Genomic DNA, 24,430 nt, shown 5'->3' with positions numbered 1-24,430 from the left:
GGACCAATCTGGGGCAATCAGAATTGCCTGGACTCCTTGATTCTTGATTCATTTTAGCACTCTTGGGAGCAATGGAATCGGAGGAAACAGGTAGACCAGCCGGTAAGGCCAAGGTGACGTCAGTGCATCTACTGCCCTCGCCTAAGGGTCCCTGGTTGGTGAGCAATACCAACAAAGCTTCTTGTTGAGTCGAGAAGCCATCATGTCTATTTGTGGGCAGCCCCACCGGTCGATGATCTGCTGAAACACCTGACGGTGAAGCCCCCACTCTCCCGGGTGGAGATCGTCACGACTCAGGAAGTCCGCTTACCAGTTGTCTACTCCCGGAATGAAGATTGCGGATATTGCTCTTGCATTTCTTTCTGCCCAGCTCCCCATCCCCTCAGAATCGTATCCGTCGTGAGGAAGATCCAATCCTGAATCTCGAAACGTCGACCTTCCAGTAGGTTGGGGGACTGCAGCCACCACAGGAGGGAAATCCTGGCCTGAGGTGACAGCCGTATTATCCGATGCATCTGAAGATGTGATCCGGACCACTTGCTCAGGAGATCCAATTGAAATGTTCTGGCATGGAACCTTCCATACTGGATCGCCTCGTATGAGGCGACCATCTTCCCCAACAATCTTACGCAAAGATGGATGCTTTGTCCTCAGGTAAGCCTGGTGAGGTGGCCAAATCGGGATATGGAGATAAGCGTCTTTTATATCCAGGGAGACCATGAACTCCCGTTCTTCCAGACTCGCAATCACTGCTTGCAAGGATTCCATCTTGAACTTGAAAACCTTTAGGTAAGGGTTCAAGAATTTTAGATTCAAAATGGACCTTACTGAACCGTCCGGTTTTGGTACCACGAACAGGTTAGAGTAGTAACCCTTTCCCTGTTGTTGCAGTGGCACTAGAACAATGACTTGGGACTGGACCAATTTTAGGGTGGCCTGTTGCAGCGTAACAGTTACATAGTTGTTAAGGTTGAAAAAAGACAAATGTCCATCGAGTTCAACCTGTAGTAATATATATTTTTATTAATCTAACTAAATGCTGTATCCTTGCATATTTTTCCCCGCTAGGAATTTATCTAATCCATTTTTAGAACTTATTGATTAAATCCACCATTACTACCTTCTCTGGCAAAGAATTCCAAATCTTTACTGTTCTTACTGTGAAGAACCCTTTGCTCCGTTGTGTATGGAATTTTTTTTCTTCTAACCTCAGGGGGTGTCCTCATGTCCTATTTAGTGCTTTTTTGATGAACAAATCGTTTGATAAATCCTTGTATTGTCCCTTAATGTATTTAAAAATATTAATAATGTCTCCTCTCAGTCGCCTCTTTTCCAGTGTAAACAAATCTAACCTTTTAAGTCTTTCCTCATAATCCAGTGCCTCTAACCCCTTAACCAGTTTGGTGGCTCGCCTCTGAACCTTTGAGTTTCAAGATATCTTTTTTATAGTGAGGTGCCCAGAACTGTACACAATATTCCAGGCGTGGCCGCACCAATGATTTATACAGTGGCTGGATTACACTCTCATCCATTGTCTCCATTCCCCGTTTAATGCATGCTAACACCTTGTTTGCTTTTGTTGCTGCATTTTGACAATGCATACTGCTACCAAGTTTATTGTCGATAAGCACTCCCAAATCTTTTTCAACAACTGTTATTCCTACAAAGCTGTTAAGCTTGATTTGAAAAATCATTGTGGAGTAGCGCCGTTGAACTCCAGCTTGTAGCCCTGAGAGATGAGGTCCTTTACCCAGGTATCCTGGCAGGAGCTTACCCAGATTTGGCTGAAGTGATGCAGCCGAGCTCCCACCTAGAGATCCCCTCGGGGTGGGTGGGCACTGTCATGCTGAGGCCTTAGTGGAAGCTGAACTAGTGCTCTCCTGAGAACCTGCGGTTGCTGGTTTTCTTGTCTTATCTCTTGTTCCTTTAGCCGCATTGGAGGCACCTCTGGCCCTAGATCTTAATCTGTTAGACCGAAAGGACTGGGTAGACGGCCCCGGGTAGGAACCTCTAGCCGGCGGGGCCCCAGAGGGGAGAAACATGGATTTCCCTGCAGTAACTTTAGAAATCCACATATCCAATTCCACTCCGAAGAGCAAATCCCGAAAAAGGGAGAGACTCTACACTGCAACCACAAAGCTCTGCGCGCCGACACTGCCATAGCAGTGGTCCTAGCCTTAATATTACCTATCTCCTTGAGAGGGTAACACAGTACGCGTGCAGTGTCCTGAATGTGCTTTAGGAGAGTCACTGTAGTGACCAGGGACATATCCCCTGAGAGGCCCTCCTGAATCTGAGTAGCCCACGTATGAATGGCTCGAGTCATCCACCAACCTGCTATGACCGGCCTTTGTGATATACCCTCTGCTGTGTAGATAGACTTCAGTGTAGTCTCTATATTTCTATCCCCAGGGTCCTTTATGGTAAAGGAGCCCGGAGCTGGCAGTACCACCCATCCAAGATTTTCCTGCCTTCAGTAGTCAAGGGGAAAGTGTACAAAAACCGTCTTGGCACTTGGTATTTTTTATCTGGATTTATTTAGGCTAACTTAAACAGGTCATCTAACTCAGAATCAGGGAAAGTGACATTAGGCTTGTTTTGTATAAAGAAAAATGACTGCTGTGATGCAGTGTCCTCTAGAGGGAGCTTTAACGCTTCCTGTACAGCTAGAATGAGGGGATCAATACCCTTTGTAGAAAGGGAATCCCCAGTAACAGGATCCAATTCCTCCCCCTCCTCCTGTGTCTCCTCATCAGAGTCTGAGAGTAAAGCAGGTAACCCACGCTTTTGTGGTCCTGGATCTAGAGAGGGGGGGCTGTGGAACATCTGCCCTTGCAGCTAGGTCTGCAACAGCCTGCTGCAGTTGTTTTTTTGAGTATCAGCAGTGAGCTGAGATGACATATCTGACATCATGGATTTTTTGGCACCTAGCCAGGAAGACTCTTTACCCTCCCTCACCAGCCCCCTCACTGAGTTGTGAGGACTGGCTGCATTGTTCACATGATATGGAACCAGATGTAGAGGGATAGAATCTGGTGTGACATACACTGCATAATTGGTGTTTATATGCTTATACTTATATACACATACACACAGACAAGTAATACAATAGCAAGCCTGCCCTTACTGTATGTGAGAGGGAGACAGAGGAAAGGGAACAGCACACCCAAGCTAAACAGCCGCAGTGAGGCTGCAAGCTGTTATAACATGGCGTAACACCAAAGTATTAGTCCTTTTCAGGACACAGATTGTGCACAATAGCGGCTGTTTCCCTTTGCTGCACCCCTGTACCAGTTTTCCAGCATTATTCTGAGTGTCTGGAGGAGCTGTGTGTGCCTGCTGCTGCGGCTGTAAGCAGAGGAAGGTGCAAAAATGCAGCTGGTCCCGCTCTGAGGAAGCTCCGCCCCCTGTAATGGCGCAGGAGCTTCAGTGATATATACTGGCTATGTCTCCAAATAAATGTAAAACATCACAGCAAGTGTTAGTTTTCACCACCGCTGCCAGTGTACACAGGGGGGCTTTAGCGGATCCCACCCCCCAGTAGGGTCCCATATGCCGCCCCTACGTCTGTGCCGCACCAAAAACTGGGGAACCCACCCAAGCGGGGACCACAATTTGTACTCACCACTGTCATCACCTTCAGGCAATGTTAGGGGTGTGCGGCGTGCTGCGATTGTGACCGCTAATGCGCAGTGCCCCGCTGTACAACCACCTCTCAGGACGGTGGTCCTGCAGCGGGGAAGTGGCTCTGACACCTTATAAAGGCCGGTGACTGTCCCATCCCCCCCCCTAACTCCCACGGTGCAGGTATGCTGTTGCCCAAACAGCTTATCCAAAAATAATCGAGTTTTAAAAGAAACTGAAGAAAAGTCTCTGGAGCTCCAGAGTGTGCATTATCTCCTGAGGGCACTTTTTTCTAAACTGCCTGTAGGGGGAGGGGGCATGGAGGGGAGGAGCCAGCACACCCAGTTGAAGAAATTTGAAGTGCAACGGCTCCTTTGGACCCCGTCTATACCCCATCGTACTAATTCCCCAATATCCCTTATGGATGCTAGAGAAATAATTTTTTTTCCTAGATGATGGGTGTTAACAAAAAAAGGAGTTTTTGTAGTTACAGGTTCATTCATCTCCCTACAATAAGAGTAGGGTACTGGACAGATGAACATTACTAATATATAAAGCATTTGCATTAAGAAGACAAAGGACAAATAGGAGATTATCAAGACAGGAACAAATTATATCCGAGACAATATATCATCATTTATATCCCACCAGACCCCTCTAGGCAACAGTGCTAAATGCACTTTTCTTTTACAGCTCTGCAGAGCATTGTTACAGTGGGAAAATGGCAGAACATTGCATAAGTGAACCCTATACACGTATGAAACCTGTTAATCAAAACAACCAGTTTCATAAAAAAAATAAAAATAAAAAATAAGATTTTAAATCTACCGGTAAATATTTTTCTCCTAGTCCGTAGAGGATGCTGGGGTCTCCGTAAGGACCATAGGGTATAGACGGGCTCCGCAGGAGACATGGGCACCTATAAAGAACTTTTAGTATGGGTGTGCACTGGCTCTTCCCTCTATGCCCCTCCTCCAGACCTCTGTTAGAGAACTGTGCCCAGAGGAGATGGACAATACGAGGAAAGGATTTTGTTAATCTAAGGGCAAGATTCATACCAGCCCACACCAATCATACCATATAACCTGGAATACGCAAAACCAGTTAACAGTATGAACAAACAACAGCATCGGTCCAAGACCGATTCCAACTGTAACATAACCCTTATGTAAGCAATAACTATATACAAGTCTTGCAGATTTTCCGCACTGGGACGGGTGCCCAGCATCCTCTACGGACTAGAAGAAAAAGATTTACCGATAAGTATAAAATCTTATTTTCTCTTACGTTCTAGAGGATGCTGGGGACTCCGTAAGGACCATGGGGTTTATACCAAAGCTCCCAATCGGGCGGGAGAGTGCGGATGACTCTGTAGCACAGACTGAGCAAATGCTAGGTCCTCATCAGCCAGGGTATCAAACTTGTAGAATTTAGCAAAAGTGTTTGAACCCGACCAAGTCGCCGCTCGGCAAAGCTGTAATGCCGAGACGCCTCAGGCAGCTGCCCAAGAAGAGCCCACCTTCCTAGTGGAATGGGCCTTTACTGAATGTGGTAACGGCAATCCAGCCGTAACATAAGCCTGCTGAATCGTGTTACAGATCCAGCGAGCAATAGTCTGCTTTGAAGCAGGCGCGCCAATCTTGTTGGCTGCATACAGGACAAACAGAGCCTCTGTTTTCCTAATTCTAGCCGTCCTGTCTACATAAATCTTTAAGGCCCTGACTACATCCAGGGACATGGAATCCTCCAAGTCACTCGTAGCCACAGGCACCACGATAGGTTGGTTCATATGAAATGAAGACACCACCTTAGGTAAAAATTGAGGACGAGTCCTCAATTCTGCTCTATCCACATGAAAAATCAAGTAGGGGCTCTTGTGAGACAATGCCGCCAATTCAGACATCCGCCTTGCCGAAGCTAAGGCCAATAACATGACCACTTTCCAGGTGAGAAATTTCAACTCAACCGTTTTAAGGGGTACAAACCAGTGTGACTTAAGGAACTGTAACACCACGTTCAGGTCCCATGGCGCCACTGGGGCCACAAAAGGAGGCTGGATGTGTAGCACTCCCTTCACAAACGTCTGGACTTCTGGAAGAGAAGCCAATTCCTTCTGAAAGAATATCGATAAGACCGAAATCTGTACCTTAACAGAGCCTAACTTCAGGCCCATATCCACTCCTGTGGAGAAAACAGCCCAGGTGGAAATCTTCCGTAGGAGCATTCTTGGCTTCACACCAAGATACATACTTCCTCCAGATACGGTGATGTTTTGCCGTCACCTCCTTCCTAGCCTTTATTAGAGTAGGTATGACCTCCTCCGGAATACCCTTCTCAGCTAGGATCCGGCGTTCAACCGCCATGCCGTCAAACGTAACCGCGGTAAGTCTTGGAACGTGCAGGGTCCCTGCTGTAACAGGTCCTCCCTTAGCGGAAGAGGCCAAGGATCTTCTGCGAGCATCTCCTGAAGATCTGAGTACCAGGCCCTTCGAGGCCAGTCTGGAACAATGAGTATTGTCTGTACTCTTTTCCGTCTTATGATCCTCAACACCTTTGTGATGAGAGGCAGAGGAGGAAACACATAGACCGACTGGAACACCCATGGCGTTACCAGAGTGTCTACTGCTATTGCCTGAGGGTCCCGGGACCTGGCACAGTACCTCCGAAGCTTCTTGTTGAGGCGTGACGCCATGATGTCTATTTGAGGAACTCCCCAGAGACCCGTTATCTCTGCAAAGACTTCTTGATGAAGTCCCCACTCTCCTGGATGGAGATCGTGTCGGCTGAGGAAGTCTGCTTCCCAGTTGTCCACTCCCGGAATGAAGACAGCTGACAGAACGCTTACGTGATTTTCCGCCCAGCGAAGAATCCTGGTGGCTTCCGCCATCGCGACTCTGCTCCTTGTCCCGCCTTGGCGGTTCACATGAGCCACAGCTGTGACATTGTCTGATTGAATCAGAACCGGTAGGTTGCGAAGAAGACCCTCCGCTTGACGAAGGCCGTTGTATATGGCCCTTAATTCCAGCACGTTGATGTGCAGACAGGACTCCTGGCTTGACCATAGTCCTTGAAAGTTTCTTCCTTGGCTGACTGCTTCCCATTTTCGGAGGCTCGCGTCCGTGGTTACCAGAACCCAGTCCTGAATGCCGAACCTGCGACCCTCTAGAAGGTGAGTACTTTGCAGCCACCATAGGAGAGACACCCTGGCCCTGGGGGACAGTGTTATTTTCTGATGTATTTGTAGATGGGACCTGGACCACTTGTCCAGAAGGTCCCATTGAAACGTCCTCGCATGGAATCTGCCAAAGAGAATGGCCTCGTAGGCTGCCACCATTTTCCCCAAAACTCGAGTGCATTGATGAACTGACACTCTTTTTGGCTTTAGCAGGTCTCTGACCATGTTCTGGAGGTCCTGGGCTTTTTCCAACGGGAGAAAAACCTTCTTTCGTTCCGTGTCTAGTATCATGCCTAGGAACGATAGTCGAGTTGTTGGAACCAACTGTGACTTTGGCAGATTGAGAATCCAACCGTGTTGCTGGAGCACTCTCAGAGAGAGTGACACGTTCTTCAGTAATTGATCTTTTGATCTCGCCTTTATCAGGAGATCGTCCAAGTATGGGATAATTGTGACTCCTTGCCTGCGCAGGATCACCATCATTTCCGTCATTATCTTGGTGAAAATCCTCGGGGCCGTTGAAAGCCCAAACGGCAACGTCTGAAACCGGAAATGACAATCCTGTACCGCGAATCTCAGGTACTCCTGATGAGCGGGATATATGGGGACATGAAGGTAAGCATCCTTTATGTCCAGTGACACCATAAAATCCCCCCCTTCCAGGCTGGCTATTACAGCTCGGAGTGATTCCATCTTGAATTTGAAACATTTCAAGTACAGATTTAGGGATTTTAGATTTAAAATGGGCCTGACCGAACCATCCGGCTTCGGGACCACAAAGAGTGTGGAATAGTACCCTTTTCCCTGTTGGCTCAGAGGAACCCCGATAATCACTTGCTGTTGACACAGCGTTTGAATTGCCGCTAACACTACTTCCCGCTCTGGGGTAGAAGCTGGTAAGGCCGACGTGGGGGCACCTCTTCGAATTCCAGCTTGTAGCCTTGGGAAACGATCTCCATCGCCCAAGGATCTACGTCTGACCGAACCCAGACCTGGCTGAAGAGTCGAAGCTGTGCCCCCACCGGTGCGGACTCCCGCAGGGGAGCCCCAGCGTCATGCGGTGGATTTTGTAGAAGCCGGGGAGGACTTCTGTTCCTGGGAACCCGCCGCGGCAGGCGTTCTTTTCCCTCTACCCTTACCTCTGGCAAGGAAGGAGGAGCCCCGACCTCTTCTGGGCTTTTGCGACCGAAAGGACTGCATCTGATACTGTGGAGTTTTCATTTGCTGTTGGGGAACAAAAGGTAAAAAGGTAGATTTACCTGCGGTAGCTGTGGAAACCAGGTCCGCGAGCCCATCCCCAAACAACACATCACCCTTATAGGGTAAAACCTCCAAATGCTTTTTTGAATCCGCATCACCCGTCCATTGGCGTCCATAAGGATCGTCTCGCTGAAATAGCCATGGCATTGGCTCTGGAACCCAACAATCCAATGTCTCTTTGAGCGTCTCAGGCAGGAAATCACCTTTGAAAAAGTCACGTGGAGCGTGACGAAACGCGTTAGAACGCCTCTCTACACACCTTGCTCAGGTGTCTCACGTCTGGTGCAGTGCTCAGTATTTCTAGACGGTTACGCTCCTGACTGCATCTTCGTTTCCAGCGGCCGCTGTTATTCACGCCGCCTAAGCCAGCCGACAGCATACAGCATTCCATCTCCTCTCCACAGCACTTGTGGGCAACGCAGGACACCCGACCGGGGACGCCCGGTAAACGGACCAGCCCATCGGAGAGGTATCAATTACTGAATGTTCACTGGCCACATACAGTCCATCTACCATTGGAGCCTAATCATTGCACCCTCTGTTCATTATTGTGCTTAATCAGCAGCATCTATTTCCAGCTACAGAATATGGACCTCAGCTTTTCACACTACAGCTGCAGCACGTTATAAGCTCTTGAATTGTGTTGACACTTTAAGACAAGTGACTGAGCATTATTCATTCATTCATTCTTCATTGTTTTTAATGTTATCATATCTTACAGTTTTTATTTATTAAATCTGTTTATTTTACTATTTATACGTTGGCTCTCTTCTCATTATACTTTCTGACATTCAGCGCAGCCTTTTTTTCTTGTTATTTCTCTCATATATAAGACTGCGTCTTTAATATGTGCTAAAGTTAGCAAAATAGTATCCCTATCTAGGGCATCAAGGTCAGCTGACAGGGTATCTGTCCAAGCTGCAACTGCACTACATACCCATGCCGACGCAATTGCCGGTCTAAGTAAAGTACCAGTATGTGTATAAATAGACTTTAATGTAGTCTGCGGTCCACAGGGTCCTTGAGGGCTGCTGTGTCTGGAGATGGCAGCGCCACTTTCTTGGACAGGCGTGTTAAAGCCTTGTCCACAGTGGGAGAGGATTCCCAACGTACCCTGTCCTGTGTAGGGAAAGGGTACGCCATAAGAACCCTTATGGGAATCTGCAGTCTCTTATCTGGAGATTCCCAAGCTTTTTCAAATAACTCATTAAGTTCATGAGATGGAGGAAAGTTTACCACAGGTTTCTTTTCCTTATACATGCGCACCCTCGTGTCGGGAACAGAGGGGTCGTCTGTGATATGCAAAACATCTTTTATTGCAATAATCATATACTGAATAGTTTTTGCCACCTTAGGGTGCAATCTAGCATCATCATAGTCGACACTGGAATCAGAGTCCGTGTCGGTATCTGTGTCCACAATTTGTGACAAGGGACGCTTTTGAGACCCTGACGGGCCCTGTGAGTCGGTCCAATCCGTGGATTGACCCCCTGATGTCTTCCTGGGTTCTGCTTTGTCTAGCCTCTTATGCAATGATGCTACACTTGCATTTAACATATGCCACATATCCATCCATTCCTGAGTCGGCACTACCGACGGGGACACACCACTCATCTCCTCCACCTCCTCCTTTGATAAGCCTTCTGCTTCAGACATGCCGACACGCACGTACCGACCACCCACACACACAGGGATATAACTATACGGGGACAATTCCCCAACCAGGCCCTTTGGAGAGACAGAGAGAGAGTATGCCAGCACACACCCAGCGCCAAACTGACACTGGAAAACCCAGATAGCGCTTTTATATATAATGCCAATGCTATTCCCACTCACTGCGCTTGAAATGTGCCCCCCTCCTCTTTTTTTCAGCCCTCTGATGTGTTCAGCAGGGGAGAGTCCGGGGAGCCAGCATTCTCTGCAGCTTCTGTGGAGAAAATGGCGCTGGTTAGTGCTGTGGGATCAAGCTCCACCCCCTCCAGCGGCGGGCTTCGGTCCCGCTTCAATTTCATAAAATTGGCGGGGGATCGTCTATTTGCTGCCTCCGCAGCCTAATATATATATTTGTGCCAAAAACTAGGTTTATTGCTGCCCAGGGCGCCCCCCCTGCGCCCATCTGTGCCTGCGTGTGTTGTGTGGGAGCAATGGCGCGCAGCGGCTTACCTCATGAAGATCTGAAGTCTGGAGGAGGGGCATAGAGGGAGAAGCCAGTGCACACCCATACTAAAAGTTCTTTATAGGTGCCCATGTCTCCTGCGGAGCCCGTCTATATCCCATGGTCCTTACGGAGACCCCAGCATCCTCTAAGACGTAAGAGAAATTATATATATTTTTTATTATTATAAATGCAAAGAACATTATAAATACAAGTAACTTCTGTCAGGTCTCTAGGGTTTTGTTGACACGGATCTGGAACCCTAGGACTGGCTTCTGTAGTAGCAGAGTAGTTGAAGCTAGTTGGCTTGGTGAAGCTCTTTCTGATACAGTTTGGTAATACGGATGTGAGGCAGAATGTCGAGTATGCTGGAGCGCAGCCTTGTGGACTGGGGTAACTGTGATAAACTGGATCAGTCTCTGGAACAGAGTTTCTAATTCAAGGAGTCAAAATTGGTACATGAAGCAGATAGCACATGCTGTATCGTACTGGTGAACACAGAAGACCCGGAGACACAAGGGGCAGGTAGATACTGTAAGTCTTAGCAAGTTATGGTATGCTACTGGGGCTGGTTAATGGGGTCTAAACCATAGCCAGAGATAGAAGATGCGATTTGACAGAGTATTAAAAGAGTATAGCGCGCAGCCTTGTACTGGTAATAGTCTTGTTGGGAGCAGTGCACAACCAGAGTATGGCGCCCAGCCTTGTACTGGTAATAGTCTTGTTGGGAGCAGTGCACAACCAGAGTATGGCGCCCAGCCTTGAATTGATGTTGGAGTAAACCGTATCGTTTTTGGGAAAGTGGAATCCATACATGAACATAGATGTTAATCATAAGAGACGGACCCCTTATATTCAGCCACAAGGAGTGGCCACATGGTGACTGAATGACCTTATTATTGCTGATAATTTGGAATTTATGGTCTTTACCTGGTTGTCCTGCGCGGAGTGAAAAATACCTGTTATATTTATCATTTATATAGGGGATTGTGGAGGGACGACCCTTTTCTTTTTCACAAGATAGCAGCATTACTTTGAAGCGCTGGCTCTCACAATTTCGATTATTGTATAAAGAGCAGTTTGTAAATAATGTATTGCTGTAAAGAGCGCGCAGCCTGGAGCTGATGTTTATGTACAGTATGCATGTATGTTGGAGCTTGCTGTGTATAGAGAACAACCTGGAATTGATCTTGGAGCTTGCTATGTAGGATGCACAGCCTGGAGTCAATGTTGGTGTTTGGTGTGTAGGGCGCACAGCCTGGAGCCAATCGGGTATATTCAATACTTGTCGGATGCTTACTGTCAGGTCAGTGCCTTCGCCGAACCAGACAGATTTGGCCTGTTCCTGACACTGCCAATCCGACTTTTTTTTAAAGTCGGTTTGACATTGTCGGAAACGGGGCTAAAACCTGTCGGGTTTGGCCGCGCTTTCGACAATACACACGGCTCGGCGGCTGAAGCTGCCGATCCAGGTGTATTCCGACAGGCTTTCCGACAAGTCAGAGAAACGGGACCCTAATGAATAGGTCGGAACCCCTTCCAACCTAAATCTGTTGGCAGCTGCCGTCTTTCCGACAAGAGGGCTGCTTCCGACACTTATTGAATACACCCCAATGTTGGTGTTTGGGGTGTAGGGCGCACAGCCTGGAGCCAAATTTACTGTTTGGTGTGTAGGGTGCACAGCCTGGAGCCAATATAGGAGCTTGGTGTGCAGGGTGCACAGCCTGGAGCCGATGTTGGACCTTACTGTGTGTGTATATAATGCACAGCTGATGTTGGAGCTTGCTGTGTGTATATAATGCACAGTTGACGTTGGAGCCTGCTGTTTATAGTGCACAGCCTGTAACGGATGTTGGCGCTTGCTGTGTAGGGCACACAGTCTGTAGCTTGTGGTGTAGGGTGCACAGCCAAGAGCAGATAGCAGAGTCAGCAGGAGATAACACTATCCTAAGCTGACTGTATTTCATTCTGTCGTCCACCCTCACCTTTAAGATCATAAAAAACAAAGATGGTTGAAATACTGATGGTGAATATGGATGTGCAGCATCTTTGAATTCACTGGGGAAAATTCAATTGTTTTGCGCACCGGCGGGCAGTAAATGGCACCCAATGGGGCAATTCAACTGTTGCTCCGTTCGAGTGCGAGCGACCGCTGGCACTGACATTTCCCCGGGCTGTCGAGCAGAGTGAAATGTGACCTGTTGGGAGCCCAAATGGCAATTTTGCATCACACCGAGTACTTTTGTCGGGTTTAAAAGTTTACGCAGCTAGACCCGCTTTGTTTGGAACGAGATCACTGTGAAAAAAAACCCCCCTCAAAGTTCAGTTTGTTTTTTTGTGGCACCTTCAAGCAAATTTGTCTGCACAAATCAAATTTGGATTTGGGCTGTGATCTGTGGTGCCTCTAACTGCTGAAAGCAATCAGAAAGGCACCGTCTATTTCCCGCACGTTGTGAATGAAGCTGCTTGTTTGTAGACTAGACAATAACGGAGTTCAGTAGGTTGTAGTCAGGGGATTTCCCTGCTTACAATGGACATTGTGATACTGCCGTTACTGCTTTCTGTGGCCCAGGCATTATCCAGCCCGGGGGTGCACCCTTCATCACCATTTCTCCATGCTTTTATTTTGCATATCGGGACATTTAGAAAAATTGTTACACATGAGTTCCGAGGTGGACACAGGTAGTTGGGGTACAATGCAATTTTATTACATGAACTTGTAATTACAACATGTTATAAAGCAGTGATTCTTAACTTGAGTTTTCCCAAAAGGTCATATTTTGAGAAATTCTGTCTATGGAAACTGGAGGGATAATTACTCAGCAAAATAAATAACTCACCTGTGCATTATTAAAGAAATCCACAAAACATGACCTGTTGGCGGTACTTGAGGGCTGGAGTTAAGAAACCCTACTATAAAGTATTTTCTGTTTCTTAACAGACTGTCACAATGCTGTATGGGATACGTAACTACAAAAAATAAGATTTTAAACCTACCGGTAAATCTTTTTCTCGTAGTCCGTAGAGGATGCTGGGGACTCCGTAAGGACCATGGGGATAGACGGGCTCCGCAGGAGACATGGGCACTTTAAGAAAGTCTTTAGACCTGGGTGTGCACTGGCTCCTCCCTCTATGCCCCTCCTCCAGACCTCAGTTAGAGAAACTGTGCCCAGAGGAGACGGACAGTACGAGGAAAGGATTTTGTTAATCCAAGGGCAAGATTCATACCAGCCACACCAATCACACCGTATAACTTGTGATAAACTACCCAGTTAACAGTATGAAACAACATAGCATCAGTTCAGGACCGATGCAACTATAACATAACCCTTATTGAAGCAATAACTATATACAAGTATTGCAGAAGTAGTCCGCACTTGGGACGGGCGCCAAGCATCCTCTACGGACTACGAGAAAAAGATTTACCGGTAGGTTTAAAATCTTATTTTCTCTAATGTCCTAGAGGATGCTGGGGACTCCCTAAGGACCATGGGGATTATACCAAAGCTCCCAAACGGGCAGGAGAGTGCGGATGACTCTGCAGCACCGATTGAGCAAACATGAGGTCCTCCTCAGCCAGGGTATCAAACTTATAGAATTTTGCAAAGGTGTTTGAACCCGACCAAGTAGCAGCTCGGCACAACTGTAATGCCGAGACCCCTCGGGCAGCCGGCCAAAAAGAGCCCACCTTCCTAGTGGAATGGGTCCTAACCGATTTAGGCAACGGCAATCCAGCCGTAGAATGAGCCTGCTGAATGGTGTTACAAATCCAGCAGGCAATAGTCTGCTTTGAAGCGCCAAGGAGCGCCAAGCTTGTTGGCAGCATACAGGTCAAACAGTGATTCTGTTTTTCTGACTCTAGCCGTTCTGGCTACGTAAATTTTCAAAGCCCTGACCACATCCAGGGACTTGGAGTCCTCCAAGTCACGCGTAGCCACAGGCACCACAATAGGCTGGTTCATATGAAAGGATGATACCACCTTAGGCAGAAATTGAGGACGTGTCCGCAACTCCGCTCTATCGACATGGAAAACCAGATAGGGGCTTTTATGAGACAAAGCCGCCAATTCCGACACTTGCCTAGCCGAAGCCAAGGCTAACAACATGACCACCTTCCAAGTGAGATATTTTAACTCTACCATTTTAGGTGGTTCAAACCAGTGTGACTTAAGGAAACTTAACACCACGTTAAGGTCCCAGGGCTCCACCAGAGGTACAAAAGGAGGCTGAAAATGCAGCACTCCCTTCACAAAAGTCTGAACTTCTGGGAGAGAAGCCAATTCTTTTTGAAAGAAAATGGATAGGGCCGAAATCTGAACCTTAATGGAGCCTAAGTTTTAGGCCCAAATTCACTCCAGTTTGTAGGAAGTGAAGGAAACGGCCCAGATGGAATTCTTCCGTAGGAGCATTCCTGGCCTCACACCAAGAAACATATTTTCGCCATATACGGTGATAATGTTTAGATGTCACGTCCTTCCTAGCCTTTATCAGCATAGGAATGACCTCATCCGGAATGCCTTTTCCGCTAGGATCCTGCATCCAACCGCCATGCCGTCAAACGCAGCCGCGGTAAGTCTTGGAACAGACATGGGCCCTGTTGCAACAGGTCCTGCCTTAGAGGAAGAGGCCACGGATCTTCTGTAAGCATTTCCTGCAGATCCGGATACCAGATCCTTCGTGGCCAATCTGGAACAATGAGGATTGTTCTCACTCCTCCTTTTTCTTATTAGTCTCAACCCTTGGGTATGAGAGGAAGAGGAGGAAATACATAGACTGATTGGAACACCCACGGTGTCACTAGGGCGTGTAGCGCTACTGCCTGAGGGTCTCTTGACCAGGTGCAAAAACTCTGCAGCTTTTTGTTGAGGCGGGACGCCATCATGTCTATCTGTGGCAGTCCCCACCGAACTGCAATCTGTGCGAAGACTTCCTGATGAAGTCTCCACTCTCCAGGACGAATGTCTGGTGAGGGAGTCTGCTTCCCAGTTGTTCACTTCCGGAATGAACACTGTTGACAGTGCTCTTACATGATTCTCCGCCCAGCGAAGAATTCTGGTGGCTTCCGCCATCGCCACTCTGCTCCTTGTGCCGCCTTGGCGGTTTACATGAACTACTGCAGTGACGTTGTCTGACTGGATCAGAACTGGTTGGTCGCGAAGAAAGGTCTCCGCTTGACGTAGGGCGTTGTATATGGCCCTTAGTTCCAATATGTTGATGTGAAGACAAGTTTCTTGACTTGACCAAAGACGTTGGAAATTTCTTCCCTGTGTGACTGCTCCCCAGCCTCGGAGGCTCACGTCCCTGGTCACCAGGATCCAGTCCTGAATGCCGAATCTGTGGCCCTCTAGAAGGTGAGCACTCTGCAGCCACCACAGGAGAGATACCCTGGCCCTGGGGGATAGGGTGATCAACTGATGAATCTGTAGATGTGACACGGACCACTTGTCCAGTAGGTCCCATTTGAAGTCCTCGCATGGAACCTGCCTAAGGGAATGTTTTTCCCAGGACTCGAGTGCAGTGATGCACTGACACCTGTCTTGGTTTCAATAGGTCCCTGACTAAAGTCATGAGTTCCTGGGCCTTCTCTATCTGAAGGTAAACCCATTTCTGGTCTGTATCCAGAATCATACCCAAGAAGGGCAGACGAGTTATAGGAACCAACTGTGACCTCGGGAAATTGAGAATCCAGCCGTGTTGCTGTGACACCTTCAGCGAAAGTGACACGCTGTTGAACAACTGCTCTTTTGATCTCGCCCTTATTAGGAGATCGTCCAAGTATGGGATAACTGTGACTCCTTGCTTGCGTAGGAGCACCATTATTTCCGCCAATTACCCTGAAATTGGTAATGACAATCCTGTACCGCAATTGTCAGGTACGCCTGATGGGGTGGATAAATGGGAACATGAAGGTATGCAGCCTTTATGTCTAGATACACCATCAAATTCCCCCCCTTTCCAGGCTGGCGATGATCGCTCTGGGGAATTCCACTTTAAATTTGAACCTTTTCCCATACAGGTTCAGAGATTTTAATTTTAAAATGGGTCTGACCGATCCGTACGGTTTCGGGACTACAGCCAAGGTTGAGTCATATCGCCTTCCTTGTTGCAGGAGGGGAACCTTGAGCACCACCTGTTGGAGATACAATGTGTGAATTGTATTTAATATTATCTCCCTTTCTGGGGCAGAAGCCGGTAGGTCCGATAAGGAAAAACCGGCGAGGAGGCACCTTTCGAATTCCAGCTTGTAACCCTGAGAAACAATTTTTATTGCCCCGGGATCCACCTGTGAGTGAACTCAGATGTGGCTGAAGAGTCGAAGACGTGCTCCCACTGGGACGGACTCCCTTAGCGGAGCTCCAGCGTCATGCGGTGGATGTAGTAGAGGTCGGGGAGGACTTCTGTTCCTGGGAACTAGCTGTGCCCTGTGCCCTTACCCCTGGTAAGAAAGGACGCTCCTCGTACTTTCTTGTTATTCTGCGACCGAAAGGACTGCATTTGATAATGTCGTGCTTTCTTATGCTGTGAGGGAATATAAGGCAAAAGATCAGAATTACTAGCTATAGCTGTGGAGACCAGGTCCGAGAGCCCTTCTCCACACAATTCCTCAGCCTTGCAAGGTAAACCTTCCATATGCCTTTTTTAGTCGGCATCACCTGTCCATTGCATGTTCCCCAGGACACGTCTAGCAGAAATCGACATAGCGTTGACTCTAGAACCCAGTAGACTAATGTCTCTTTGGGCATGTTTTTATATATATATATATATATATATATATATATATATATATATATATATATATAAAAGACAGCATCTTTTATATATATATATATATATATATATATATATATATATATATACACACATACATATACTAGGGTCAATAACATGGTATCCTTATCTAGGGTTTCAATCTCCGCTGATAAGGTATCTGTCCACGCTGCTACAGCGCTATAAACCCATGCCGACACAATCGCCGGTCTGAGTAGTGTACCAGAATGTGTGTAAATGGACTTCAAAGTACTTTTACTGCATGCTATCTGCAGGATCCCTGAGGATAGCTGTTAAGTCAGCGCTACCTTTTGGGTAAACGTGACAAAGCTTTGTCCACCCTAGGGGAAGATTCCCATCGTATCCTGGCCCTAGTAGGGAAAGGATACTTCCTGAGAATTCTTTGTGGGAATCTGCAGTCTCTTGTCTGGAGATTCCCGCTCTTTTTCTTCATGAGAGGAGGGAAATTTACCTCAGCTTTCTTCCCCTTAAACATGTGTACCCTCGTGTCAGGGACAGATGAGTCATCAGTGATATGCAAAACATCTTTTATTACAATAATCATATATTGAATACTTTTCTGCCAGTTTTGGCTGTGACTTTGCATTATCGTAGTCGACACTGGAGTCAGACTCCGTGTCGATATCAGTGTCTATTATTTTGGATAGTGAGCGTTGTGAGACTCTGAAGGTCTCTGCGACATAGGGACAGACATGTGTAGATTCACTGTCTGTTCTCTAATCTTTTGTGCAATAAATTTACCTTAGCACTTAATTTCACATATCCAATCAGGTGTCGGCGTTGTCGACGGAGATACCACTCACACACACATTTGCTCCATCTCCTCCTTAGGAGAGCCTTTTACCTCAGACATGTCGACACACGTACCGACACACCACACACTCAGGGAATGCTCATCTGAAGATAATAATAATAATAATAATAATAATAATAAGGCCCTTTGGAGAGACAGAGAGAGAGTATGCCAGCACACACCCCAGCGCTATATGACCCAGGAAAAAACACAGCAATTTAATGTTTACCCAGTAGCGCTGTTATTATCTGCGCCGAATTATGTGCCCCCCCTCTTCTTTAAAACCCTCTCTTCTACCGTGGTATAAGCAGGAGAGAGTCCGTGGAGCTTCCTCTCAGCGCTGTGCTGTGGAGAAAAACATGGCGCTGGTGAGTGCTGAGGTAGAAGCCCCGCCCCCTCGACGGCAGGCTTCTGTCCCGCTAAAGTGTAAAATTGGCGGGGGCTCCTGCATATATACAGTGTCCAGCTGTATATATGCTCCTTTTGCCAAATAAGAGGTTTATATTGCTGCCCAGGGCGCCACCCCCTGCGCCCTGCACCCTTACAGTGTCCGGAGTATGTGAGGTGTGTGGAGCAATGGCGCACAGCTGCAGTGCTGTGAGTTACCTCAGTGAAGATCATGAAGTCTTCTGCCGCCTTTGAAGTCTTCTTTTCTTCTCATACTCACCCAGCTTCTATCTTCCGGCTCTGCGAGGGGGACGGCGGCGCGGCTCTGGGACGGACGGCTAGAGTGAGATCCTGCGTACCAATCCCTCTGGAGCTAAGCCTAAGAAGCAGGACCTGCACTCAGAGAGTAGGGCTGCTTCTCTCTCCTCAGTCCCTCGATGCAGGGAGTCTGTTGCCAGCAGAGCTCCCTGAAAATAAAAAACCTAACAAAATACTTTCTATCAGCAAACTCAGGAGAGCTCACTGAAAAGCACCTCTGGGCACAGTATCAAACTGAGGTCTGGAGGAGGGGCATAGAGGGAGGAGCCAGTGCACACCCAGGTCTAAAGACTTTCTTAAAGTGCCCATGTCTCCTGCGGAGCCCGTCTATCCCCATGGTCCTTACGGAGTCCCCAGCATCCTCTAGGACGTTAGAGAAATGTTATTTGCAATTGTAACATAAAAACCATGATGTCTATCTTATTAACTGCTTTTATACAGTATTATACAGATGTGTCCTCACACATCTAGCCTCAATACATACGCACGAGACGCCTGGTGCTAGTGAGCTAAGCGGAGTAGCTTCTTTTCATCCAAATGTGCTTCTTAGACACAATAGGATGCTACAAAACTGCTTTACTAGACTGCACAGATTAGTTTGCTACAGTATGTGACACTTGTATAAAAAGTCCTGGGCATTGCACTGCAGTATCAGTGTAGTCTTATTAAGTGGTTTCAATGCATCAGAATGCACAGACCTAGCGGACTGAGAAGGGGTGTTTGGCACAACTGCAGCAACAATGTGCAATAAATCTGTAGTTGTTAATGCTGTCTACGTGGAAGTCAACTTCCTTGTTTTAATGATAGTCACATGCAGCGGAGACTCCAGCCCCGGATCTTGGATCATGCGCATGGATATGGCAGATGCCGGGGCTGGTCCATGCACAGACACCGTAGTGGGACTTGACATGTGCAAACCCCCGGCTTCTATAGAGTGCATTGGTTGCAGCCCATAGAAGCCAAATTGTGCTACGCCAAAGGCAGGGAGTGACCTCCTACAGGAAGCCAGCTCTCTACTTATCACAGCCCGGTCTGGCAGTCCCAGAGGGAGGAAACACCTCCCAGTGGGACTGCATGTAGTGTCTGTGACTGACAGGTAGTACTTCCAATAGGAAGTCACTGCCAGTCCAGTGAAATCAGTGCAGTCACGGGCAGCATCTGGCTCATTGACACTGATAGGGGTGGCAGATTTTGCATGGGTGGGGCTGCTACAGCCCATAGGTAAAATCCGCCACTGGTCACATGCATACAAAGTGCAGCACCCATAATATATCACCTTGCCCATAACTAGCAAATAGGGTGATGCTTATCACTGGCATATAGGGTGTTGCCCATCACTGGTATCTACTCTGTGGTGTTAGAGCAATTTTTATACTTACTACTTAAGATGTTTCAGCTAAGAAATAGCACTGATTCTCTATCAGTTGTTTTAAAAGATAGATAATCATCTGGACAAAGCACTGGCCAGGACAGGCAAACTCACATACATTGTAGGATGCGGGAGCAATAACAAAGGCTGGCATTTTGCTTTATGCTCATTTGTTTGCTTTAATAACACCACTTACAGCAGTACCTGCAATGTGTTTCCGGTGTTACATAGTAGTGGCATCATATTATACTTTTCCCATACCTTTTGATCTTAGAAAGACGTTCTTCTTCTTCTCTAATGTACTCCTTCAAAGACTGCACAAGATCTCTTTCCTTGTATATTAGATCTGTCATCTGACCTGGAACAGAACACAGTATGCTGGCTTTAAATATATCCAAGTTTATAACTATATGTACTGATAACAAGAAGTCATGTAATATGTACAGTACACTATAAGGCACTTCTGTATTCATAGAACAGAGGTGATAGAAACTGTTGCAGATGGAAACAGTATATCATTGGGTTATGGCTGTGTAAAGTGATCAATGTGCCTCTGTTTCCATCCTGAAAGCTGGACACGATGATGGAATGGCAATGGCTGTATGATGAGGCACTTGAGATGTTAGAGAAGTCTGCTAACTATTATACACTACAAATGGCAGATCAGACTGGCTATATGTGCTCTCTGGTAAGGAAAGCGAAAACTTCTGAATCTTCCATACTAATATAGCTGCAGTTATAGGGCCTAATTCAGCATGAGTTGTAGTTGTGCGACTATTCGCACAACCACCACTTATTACACTAACATGTGGCGGGCCGCCCAGCGGAGGGCAATGCCGCCCTGCATGCCCAGGGCCGTCTTTCCGTATGGGCTCAATGGGCTCTTGCCCAAGGGCCCCAGGAGTATAAGGGCCCTAGGCTGATAGCTGAGGGTCCCCTCTTTCCAGGGGTACCAGATTTTTTAAAATCGGCCATGGGGAACCGGAGATATCCGACCTCAAAGTAGTGGTCCCCATCCAAGCCTGTTAATTGCTCTTCCCAGCCAGATATCTCAGGTTCTGTCTGACTTAGAGTTTTTCTGAGGGTATAATCCAAAAGCTGCTACTCTCTCCTTTTGGTGGACACTGGCAGCTTGTCTCTACTATGCCCAGAACCAGAAATATCAGCCTTCAAGCAGCTGGTCCCTGCTTCAGCTCCACACGCCTAATATGCAGTTTTAGGTTTTCATTGGTGAATTGCTCTGGCACCTGAACTCTGATCCCTAATTCCCCAGTACCTTGTGAAAAGTGGGACTCTCTAGTTTTTTATCCCGTTCAAAGCTAAGAAATATATTTTCAGGAACTTGAGATATCTGCAGTCAAGCAAGCTGCCCTCCCACCAGAAAATTATAAATATTAAGCCCACTCCACTATCCACCCTTCCCCTACGTATTAAACACCCCCTACCACCCTAAAAGTCATGTACCAGGGCTTCTTCATTCAGCCCAATGCCCCCTTCTACAGTTTAACCCCATTTGTGCAGTAAAGGAGTAATTAGTAGAGATGAGTGGGTTCGGTTCCTCGGAATCCGAACCCGCCCGAACTTCAGTTTTTTTTACACGGGGCCGAGCGACTCGGATCTTCCCGCCTTGCTCGGTTAACCCGAGCGCGCCCGAACGTCATCATCCCGCTGTCGGATTCTCGCGAGGCTCGGATTCTATCGCGAGACTCGGATTCTATATAAGGAGCCGCGCGTCGCCGCCATTTTCACACGTGCATTGAGATTCATAGGGAGAGGACGTGGCTGGCGTCCTCTCCGTTTATAGAGAAGAGAGTGAGACTAGAGTAGAGAGAGACACAGTAGTAATTTTGGGGAGCATTAGGAGGAGTACTTTAGGAGGAGTACTACTACTTGCTGAAGTGATAGATAGATAGTGTGACTGTATAATGTATATCTGACTTGTGGGGGAGACACTGACAGTGGGGAGCAGTTAGAGTCTGAGAGCAGGACTTGCTGCCAGAGTGCCACACTGCCATTGTGACCACACTGACCACCAGTATAATATATATTGTGATGGTCTGCTTAGGAGTACTACTTGCAAGTTGCTGATAGTGTGACCAGTGACCTGACCACCAGTTTAATAATCACCACCAGTTTAATATATATAATATATATATATAATTGTATATAATATATATATATAATATTGTATACCACCTACCCGTTTTTTTTCTCTTTTCTTTCTTCTTCTTTATACATACTACTATAGTAGCTTACTGTAGCAGTCTGCGGTGCTGCTGAGCTGACAGTGTCCAGCAGGTCCGTCATCAGTCATTACATAATAAATATATATTATATACCTGTCCGGCTGCAGTACTAGTGATATTATATATATATATATATATATATATATATTGATTTCATCTCATTATTGTCAGGAATCGTCTCACCAGACTGGCATCCGTCCGCCGCTGCGGACTCCGTCCTGGCTCCCTGCGGTCACCTGTCACCTATGCCCCTGCCATGGGACATCATCTGGATCCTGGGGGTACTCCTGAACCAGCAGGCGTGTGCGCGCCGCGTCCTCGCTAGGCCGCGGCGTGGGCGCCGCCATGACAGTCTCCAAACAAGCTAGTATGCTGCGGCCAATCCGGTGCGTGGCCGCACCCACTTTTCCTTCTTCCATCCAATCCCTGCACACCATGGGGTATATAGGAGGCTACAGTTTCACCTCACAGGGATCCTGGACTTTGTGTCATTCTGACAACCTGCATGAAAGGATCAGCTCCTGTCTCTCCTGAGTTCCTGCTAGAACTTATACTCCTGGTGATTCTGCTTACTCCCGTGGAACTTCAAGGCTCAGCAATACCAGCAACCTGCATTGGGCTTCACACTAATCACCACCTTGTGTGCTTCAGCCTGCGGTTGAAGACTAAACTCCAGGTGTGTCCATTCCTCCACCTGTGACACAGCTTGCTGCTGCCAGTGCCTGATCACCTGCACTGTGAGTTGGTCTCCTGCTAATGCTCAGGTTTGCAATACTTCATCTGCCTTAGTTCTCTGTTTTAAACCCTGCTCTGGTTCCCACACCGGAATCATTCCATTGACTTTCATTCCGTTGTTTATATTCTGGATATGATTTCTCAATTCATCCATCACCCATTGCCATAGACTTTTGTTATCATTTCAAGTATTGACTTTTCATCTGTTATTATTTCTGCTGCATTTCTGTTACACTTTCTGCTGAATAAATACCATTGCGCTCATGCGCAAGAACGTGTTACAACCTCCTCGTCTCTTTCCTCCTACCTCCACTGACCCACTAGCGCCCCCTCCGGGGACACAGACCAAACACAATCTGACAGTAAGTCCAGGATCTATGGACTCGGATGGTGGACGGAGTGTGGGGTCAGAGGCCTTGCAAAATCTGGTCTCCCGTCTGGATGGTCAAGAGGTTGCGCAGCAGCAGATGTTTCACTTTCTACAAGGAATGTCCTCCCGATTGGATACACTGCAGCAGTCCCTGCCAAGTGTACTCTCACCTACTGTTACCCCAGCACCTGCCAGTGCTGTAAGTTCTTCTGTGTCGGCTGCATCAGCTCCAGTGTCACGTCTGCACCTGCCCGTGCCGAGCAAATATGATGGCAGTCCTAAATCATGTCGCGGGTTCCTAAACCAGTGCGAAATACAGTTTGAGTTATTGCCACATAACTTTCCTACACCAAGGTCCAAGGTTGCCTACATCATTTCCTTACTCTCTGGATCTGCTCTGAATTGGGTGTCCCCCCTGTGGGAACGTGCTGATCCCCTGATCAGTAACTACTCTGACTTCGTGTCAACCTTTAGACGGATCTTTGACGAGCCCGGTCGTGCAACATCAGCTTCGGCAGACCTGATCCAGATTCGTCAAGGTAACCGAAGCATGGGACAATATGTCATCCAGTTCCAGACGTTGGCTGCAGAGGTCCAATGGAACAACCAAGCTCTGGTAGCAACCTTCTGGCACGGACTTTCGGATCGGATCAAGGATGAACTGGCAACCCGTGACATTCCTGCTCAACTGTCTGACTTGATCTCCCTGTGTATAAAGCTGGACTCTCGCATCCGCGAACGCAATAATGAACGCGCTCGGAGTGAGTCTCGCAGAGTAAGGTTCATACCTCCTGTACAGTTTCAGCCTTCTTCTTCTTCTGACGAGCCTATGCAGGTAAATAGGTCCCGCCTAACTCCTGAGGAACGGGCAAGAAGAATACGAGAGAGGCTCTGCCTATACTGTGCTGCTGCGGGTCATCAAATTAACTCCTGCACAATGCGTTCGGGAAACGCCAGGTCCTGACTTGTATGGAAGGAGTCAAGTTGGGATCATTCTGTCAAGCTCCTTCTCAACAGGATCTCATTCTTCCAGTGACGCTAGAAACTTCTGCTGGGCTCCAGTCTGCGTCAGCATTAGTGGACTGCGGTGCTGCAGGAAATTTTATCACCCAAGCTGCGGTAAACAAATTCTGCCTGTCTACCTGTGAACTGTCTTGTCCTGTTTACATTACTGCTGTGGATGGTAGTAGAATCACCAAAGGGAACATT

The 24,430-nt window shown here is 47.5% G+C and overlaps 1 protein-coding gene across 3 annotated transcripts in view; it reads right to left on the bottom strand.

Moving 5' to 3' along the window:
• P4HA2 (prolyl 4-hydroxylase subunit alpha 2) overlaps positions 1 to 24,430 on the bottom strand; it is a 263,726-nt gene that overhangs the window by 103,869 nt on the left and 135,427 nt on the right. For all 3 annotated transcript variants that reach the window (XM_063928183.1, XM_063928184.1, XM_063928182.1), the window contains exon 3: positions 20,132 to 20,228. In XM_063928183.1, coding sequence (XP_063784253.1) covers positions 20,132 to 20,228 — 97 coding nt within the window. The remainder of the gene's footprint in view (positions 1 to 20,131; positions 20,229 to 24,430) is intronic.

This window comes from Pseudophryne corroboree, chromosome 6, assembly GCF_028390025.1.
Source record: "Pseudophryne corroboree isolate aPseCor3 chromosome 6, aPseCor3.hap2, whole genome shotgun sequence".
NCBI classification, from domain to species: domain Eukaryota; kingdom Metazoa; phylum Chordata; class Amphibia; order Anura; family Myobatrachidae; genus Pseudophryne; species Pseudophryne corroboree.
The sequence above is the reverse complement of the archived record's forward strand: the minus strand, read 5'-3'. Positions and strand labels throughout refer to the sequence as shown.